We start from the raw sequence: 7,633 nt of genomic DNA, 5'->3' as shown, positions 1-7,633 counted from the left end.
TAATGGTATTGTGAAAGAAAAGCCTGAATACAGTTTTTAAAAGTTGGGGGTTTTTTTGTGGTGGGTTTTTTTTTTTTCATTATTTGAAAAGGAAACATTCAACCACTACAGATTGGAATTTAAAAAGTGGAATTTTTCTCTATACAGTTTTCATAGATGTAAAATGCTATATGTTATTATTGGTAATACTATGTGCATTACCTAAAGGCATAGCCATTCCAAAATAGTTTGTGATGTTCTTAAAAATGAAAACTAGATGTGCAGTATTCTAGTAGCGTAGAATATTTCCACATTAATTTTATTGCCATTTTAAGTCATAAATGCTGAAGTGTGTTTAGATATAGGGGAAATCATTGTATTGGGGCAAAAATTGATTTCTCCCAAAGCTCTTCAGCCCCCTGCCTTCGCCCCACCTTTAGTCCCAGCTGTTAGAATTTTCAAAATCTGTAGTAAATCTGTTTTATTCAGTCTAAAATGGATTGTAAGGATTTAACACCGCACAGCCTTTATGCTTTTTTTTTTTTTTAATTGTATTTGAATACTTCGATTAAGATGACTTCTGTAGAAGAAAAAAAGAAACTTTCTTTAGTAGTTATAACTGAGGGGAAAAAAAGCATGGCATCAGAAAGCGTATGAAGATAGGGAAGTCTTATCATGGGCTGTGGTTACTCAGAGCAGTATTGCCTTCCCACACAAAGAACAGATTGTGGTTTAACTCTTTCCATGGCCTAGTTTTATGTGCCAGTATAGTATCAGAATTGTTCAAATCTCAGCTGGAAATTACTAATCAGTTTAATTATTGCCTTTGTGGCTCTTTGTCAAGCATCACACTGTAATGCAATTGTTTTTGTCCTCAATTATCTTCCTATATTGTCTCCTCTTTTTTTTTTTTTTTTTTTTTCTTTTTCTGTGAAGGTAACATGGTAACAGGTAAACTGCTTGCAACTCTTCTGTTGTTTTCTGTTTGATTTGAGGATAGTTAGAGAAGACAGGTAACTAGATCTAGTGGGGTCTTTTACCATTCAGGAAATTTTGAAGTTTGTTTGAAATTTGAAGATTTAAATACTAAATTCTTGGCCTGAAGCTTCTACAATGGCAGTCTGAACTCTGTATAATTGAGACCATTAGTTATACTTTCATCATTTTTACCTAATGGAGTTAATCAGCCTATCGATTAAACATAATTCATTCCTTGTCTAGCAGCGTAGCTAAAATATTAGTTTGTTAAATGTATTCTTGAATGTAATTGTATAAAAAAGGTTCAGTTTTAGTTTGATTGCACTGTGCCACTCTGTATGATGAACAATCTGCACGGTATTTAAAACTAAATATGGCTGCACACAGGAAGAAAGATACCTCCCCTAAGGTCTCCCTTCCAAACCAAAATACAGTAATGTTTGATAAGCAGATCGCGCTGTTTTAAACAGATTTGCTCATGGAAAAGAGGCATTAGTTTTTGGGAAAGGCCTATTTAGATATTAACATCGATGTGTAGGATGGTACTTTAAGCAGACAAAACAAATTAATTTAATTGCTATAGGATGTATTTGTAACTGACAACTAAGCATTACCTCCTTAATGCAATCCATATCGCTGCTAGGCAGAAGATAAGAACTTGCAGGTGAAGCCAGATGACAGAAAGGGATATTTTGGAACTGTAAATAAATTGCATGGATTTCACAAAAGCAGCATTTGACCAGCGGTGCACTCGTAATGTCACTCTGCCACAGCATGCAGAAACACAAAGAATGCAAAGTTTGTGCCAAGTTGCCATTTTTCATTGTACACCTCAGATTGATTTTTAAGGGGTTTAGAATAATTGCCACACTCATGTGATCAGTTAACAAATTAAGTGACTCTGTGGGGCTTCAAAACCCACAGTGGAGCTGCCGGAAGAACATAAATGTAATTTTTGTTCTCAACTTCATAAACTTTTATTTTACAGAATTTGGGGGTGGTGGGAGGGAAGCCCGAAAGCAGAAAGTTCAGGATTTGTATACGACGTGCTGTGTCTTTTGCCTGCTTTCCCTTACTGTATACTGGTTTCTCTAGTTACCACCACTGGAATGGTGCTGTTTCAGTGCTGGAATGTTGGACGTTTGATAAGAAAATGGATCAAGTTTAATGGCGCATGCTCTTTGTGCCACCAGCAGTCTCTTGCTGAGAGCATGCTCCAAAAGCGGGAACTGTGTGGCATTACACTGAGCATGTATATGCTTTGTGTTTCTGTGCCACAGAGAAGAGAAATGAACTGTGGCATTCGCCTCAGCCTTCTGAACGTTTCTGCTCAGATTTTTTAAAACCTTACAGTGTCCTCTTTGTGCAATGGTACTTTTCTTGCTGTTAGCCGTTCACTCAAATATTTAAATGTTAGAAACAAAACATCTCGATAGCATCTCTTTTAAATAGTGTTATCTCTGCAGCGTTGTGGGATGAAGTGAGGCGAGGCATACAAAATAAAATCTTCACATGGTTCTTTCAAAGGATGAAATATGGGGAAAATGGAAATCTCTGTGTACTTTTTGTCTGCTGCCTGACAGTGGTAGTAATTGCATAAAAGGTGTTATGCAGAAATTTGCGTAAATTTTAAGTGTTTAAGTGTTTATTCTCTTCGTCTTGGATTTCACTTTAAGATTTTCAGAAACCTTTCTTGATACTGCTTTGATTATGAGAACTTACTGACTTCGAGTTTTCTTCTTCTCTTCTTTTTTTTCCCTCCACTTCTTTTTGCAGGATGAATTTCACCCGTTCATTGAGGCACTTCTTCCACATGTCCGTGCAATTGCCTATACTTGGTTCAACCTTCAGGCTCGAAAACGCAAGTACTTTAAAAAACATGAGAAACGAATGTCAAAGGATGAGGAAAGAGCAGTCAAGGATGAGCTACTTAGTGAAAAGCCTGAAATTAAACAGAAGTGGGCATCCAGGCTCTTGGCCAAGCTGCGCAAAGATATTCGCCAAGAGTTCCGGGAGGATTTTGTGCTCACGGTGACTGGGAAGAAGCACCCATGCTGTGTATTGTCCAATCCTGACCAGAAGGGTAAGATTAGGAGAATCGACTGCCTGCGACAGGCTGACAAAGTCTGGCGTCTGGATCTAGTCATGGTGATCCTGTTCAAAGGCATCCCCTTGGAAAGTACGGATGGAGAGCGGCTCATGAAATCCCCACATTGCACAAATCCAGCACTTTGCGTCCAGCCACATCACATAACAGTATCAGTCAAGGAGCTTGATTTGTTTTTGGCATACTACGTGCAGGAGCAAGGTAGGAAGCAGATTGTCGTATTTCTATGTTAGTATGTCAAACTCTGATTCCAATTATCCCTGTTTCCCCTATGGGCTGGCTTCCAGTGAAACATTATTCTGTGGTCTATAGACGTAATGTGGGTACATATCCATATGTAAATCAGCATGTATACGTATATACTTACATAGACACACATTCCTGCAGACCTGGGTAAATGACATGTATGTTTGACAGAGAGAGCGGGACATGCCAAGGTAGTACTTTAGTTCTGCTGTAGTTGCCTTTTTTTTTTTGTCAGAAAGTGGCAATATATTATGTAGTTTTTCCAGTCTGACTTCAGAAAACCTTCTTGTTTTTCAAGTTGGTTTTTTTTTTTAGTTCCCCCAGTACTGTTAGTAACAGATGCAGATATGTGCAATTGTACAATCACAATGAATACTACAAATATTTGTTATTATCTTTGTAGAAATAAATAACCAAGAATTCATCCTTAAACCGATGAACCTACTACCACGTTGAAGAGCGATTGTAGACTTTCTCATGTCTATAAAATAAAACGTGAAAAAACTTTAGCACAGAAATACTGCTTCGTATTCATACTACCATATGTAGTCAGAATTACAGCATACAGTATTTAACGTTTCATTCATACTTTACATCACTAGCTCATCTTACCTATCTGAGCTCTAAAACAAAGATCCAGGTTGTAATATTTTCAGAGAATTTTCCATGAAAAGTATATTTTCATAATCACACTCATATACTTAATTTTATTTGGCAGATAATTGAAATGTGGAAAATTGCAGGTACACTATGGAAAAGCTTCTTAAGCTTAGTTTTCCAGAATGAAAATAAAAACAGGGCTTCTGATAATCATGTATCAGGGAAGAAACTGCTAGTCATATTGCATATTCAGATAACAATACTCATAGGCAGGTTCCCCGAAATTGTAAATGGCTGTAAGTAGATAAAGGTTTTTTTCTCCGACACTAAGCCTTCTGAAATGCTTTTTCTCTGTGAGGGGTCATTTTGGTTCTTTCTGGTGATTATGCCATCCTCTAGATGTCTTTGTATTGCTGACTGATCAGCAGTAATAAAGCGTTTCTTTTTTAGCCGCAGATCTCAACTAGGGAAAGTTTGATCGGCCGCAGATGGTGGGCCATTTCACAACTTGGCCTGGTAGTAGGCAGAAATGGCCTGCAGAAGGGCAGATGGCAGGCTGTTATCTGATGCCTGATACATAACTGCGGGATTTAACTGAAAAACAAACAGAATGGATTTTGCTAGTAACAAAAAAGTAAAATTGCACATGTCTTCATTCAGTGTTTACTCCTTCTTTAAAAGAACACAACACAACCTTTTTGTTTTCAGTGAATTTGTCTTTTAGCATTTACTCACACAAGTGGAGCACTATGTTTACGTGAACATATAAATAGGGTTCAATTTTTTTGATTCTTCATCATGAAAAAATATGTTTCATTGTTTTGTTTTGTTTTTTTTTTCCCTTGCTTGTATTTTTTGTATTTTTCTCTCCACAGCAGTAGACAACACTTAGATATTTTGCAGCGACTTTAAGTAGCTGCAGAGTCTGGTAAATCTGGTCCCCAGTAACATAGGAGGAAAGATTTCTTTGATAGCATTAAACAAAATAGCTTAATTACAAATAATTTGTACCTTTAAGCTCCTTTTGTGAAGAAAAATTCAAATGATATTTTGAATGCATATATTGCAAGACATAGCTTACTGATTAATTCTAATGGATTTACCTGTCTCTAAAAGTCAAAACTACAAAGGGAGGCAAAGCAGTTTAAGTAGCTCTTGAGCCAGAGAAGCTGGGGTCAGAGTACTCTTACACACTGTCGACTTTTAAGTTGTTGGAAGCCAGTAACTTGAAGTGGGAGAAGGAATTGCAGGGCATAGCTGATTTTATTGATTTAAAAGGTTTGAGAATATGAGTTTATTTAAAACACTTGTCTAATCAGAAATGAGTAAGATAAGCATGCTGTAATACTATATCTTTCAAAGTTACACGATGCTACTTTGAGAATATACTGGAAGATGAAGCTGGCTAATTTCTGTGTACCAAGTCACCCTTAGTAGACCCTTTTGTTTATTGTAAACTGCATGTATTTTGCATCTGTCTTGCTGCTTCACAGTAAATCTTCCGTTAACATCTGTTGGCTCTCTTCTTGAAGAAGTCATATTAAGTTTTCTTTGTATTTTTTTTCATTTTGTCAAACTTTGATTCTCTATCTTCATTGAAAGCAGGTTAATTGTGGCACTTTGTAGTGCACTTGATTAAGAGCACCAGGCTTTGCAAAAGATAAGCGTGAAGTCAACCAAAACGCTGCATTTTACACATGCTGTTTTGCTTTTTATTTCTCTTTTAGAATATATAAACCTGCTTAATAGTATCATGTAAAAACTAAGCGGAGACATAGAAACAATTAAATCCCTGAACGAAATATGAAGAAGGAATTGGCACATAAAATGAATAAAAGGGCCAAGTAGTTTGGTTTTTTGTTGCTTTAAAAAAGAAGATTAGGGGGAAAAAGAGGAGGAAGGATAGTTTGAGAGCCAGTGATGGTTGCCAGTGGCACCAGGATTGGCATCAGACCTTCTTTGTTTAGCCTAGGATGCCTGTGATTTGTTGGTTGGCATCCGCATTGCAGTGCAGAGTAATGTTACAATATATTGACAATTTCCAGATCTGGAAGTGTCAATAATCCCTTCAGTTCTTAATAAAAAGAGCTTCTACTTCCATGCGTGCCTTGAAAGAAGAAATAAGGACCGACCTATGAAGTTCTGTCATTGACCAACTTCATCTGGTTCTACTTTTTGCTCATCTCCCTCTGAATTCAGCATCTTTTTTTTCCCCCTATTCCTTTTCTACTATCCTCTTGTGCTTAAGGATCTTAAAGAAAAAAAAGAGGGGGGGGGGGCTTGACATAGGTTGCAATGCTGCTCCTTTGACTGAAATGGAGGAAGAAAATGGGAAGTACACACTGTGATCAATGTTTAACATCAAAATAATTATTGATCTTAACACACTTCTATGGGGCTCTGCTTGTTGTGTGCATCAGGTCCACCCCCCCTACTGAGTTTTTAAAAAGCCCAAACCTTGAAAATGGCATGAACGTTGTTTCTATTGACAAAACTGCCTTTTTTTTTTTTTTTTCTTTTTTTTTTCCTGTCAGGCATCTGAGAGTGTCTATCGTTTGGTATGAAACACATCTCAGTCCATAAAATCATTTGATGGTATTTGATTCAGTGCAGCGCTTATGCTGTGTTCCCGTTGCTACAAGAACCGCCATTTTGTTTGTCGAGTGCCAGGAGAGGGGAAAAAAAAGGCAGACAATGTGCTTGATGCCAATAATGGTTGCCAGTGGCACCGAGGTTGGCATCAGACCCTCTTTGTCTAGTTGCTGAATGCCTTTGATTCGTTGGTTGGCATCCGCATTGCAGTGGGCACATTGGAAAGTTTTTGACAATCAGTGAATGAAAGCTGCAGTACTTGTTTGCTGCAACAGAACACAGATAATATAAATCCCTTCTTCTGATAGATGTTTTACTTACTCTTACAATGGCTAATTAAAAAAGAAAAAATGGCATTGCTGTCTTTTCTAAAACATAAAATATCTATAGCAATGTGCCTCATATGCAGAATTCCTTATCCCCGTGTCATCTCTGCCATCTTTTGCAGCATAAATAAAATGCAAACTTGATATTAGGTATTTCAGCACATACTGAATGAAGCATAGTAGACCTTCAGAAATGCTTTGGGAGTTTAAAGGACTGAAGCAATGGTACATGTAAATGGTAGGTGTTTTTAACGCATGTGCCTCTCAGAGTACATTTCGCAGATCAGTCATGTTACTGTTTACACTCTCCTTTGTCCTTGTGTAAGAGTGATATAATTGTGGGAGCCCGCATCCCCAGCTGTTAATAAACTCTGAAGTTGAGGGAGGGGAGGATCTTTTAAACTATCTAAGAAGGAGGGCAGAAAATAGATGCAGATGTCCTTAGTCTGGTGCTGTTCAGGCACTCTTGTTTTTTTAACTTCTTAAACCGTCAGATACTGCTACAGTTCCAGCTGCACGACTTTGTTACCAGGAAATCAGCAAAAAGACTAAATCATTTCTGTTGGAAGTTTCCCAGGTAGTTAGCATTAATATTGCTTTCCGGTTAACTGCTATTATCTCGTTAATTAATAAGAAGGATTAGCAGCTCTACCCAAAGGGCTGCACAGAAGGAAGCCTGGCCTGCGTGAGTCCCTGAATCGCCAGACTGTGTCCTGTCTCTTGGGGGGGGTGGGGGGAGCAGGGGGGGAAAAAAAAAAGAAAGGAAAGAGAGAGGAGAAGAGGGGGAGAGCGAGGGGGGGGGCTG

General features: G+C 37.9%; 1 protein-coding gene across 5 annotated transcripts in view; it reads left to right on the top strand.

Moving 5' to 3' along the window:
• NFIB (nuclear factor I/B) overlaps positions 1 to 7,633 on the top strand; it is a 177,748-nt gene that overhangs the window by 3,713 nt on the left and 166,402 nt on the right. For all 5 annotated transcript variants that reach the window (XM_009328057.1, XM_009328056.1, XM_009328054.1 and 2 more), the window contains exon 2: positions 2,734 to 3,265. In XM_009328057.1, coding sequence (XP_009326332.1) covers positions 2,734 to 3,265 — 532 coding nt within the window. The remainder of the gene's footprint in view (positions 1 to 2,733; positions 3,266 to 7,633) is intronic.

The sequence above is a fragment of the Pygoscelis adeliae genome, unplaced genomic scaffold, assembly GCF_000699105.1.
Source record: "Pygoscelis adeliae isolate BGI_AS28 unplaced genomic scaffold, ASM69910v1 Scaffold45, whole genome shotgun sequence".
In the NCBI taxonomy this organism is placed as follows: domain Eukaryota; kingdom Metazoa; phylum Chordata; class Aves; order Sphenisciformes; family Spheniscidae; genus Pygoscelis; species Pygoscelis adeliae.
This window is presented reverse-complemented; position numbering and strand designations above follow the sequence as displayed.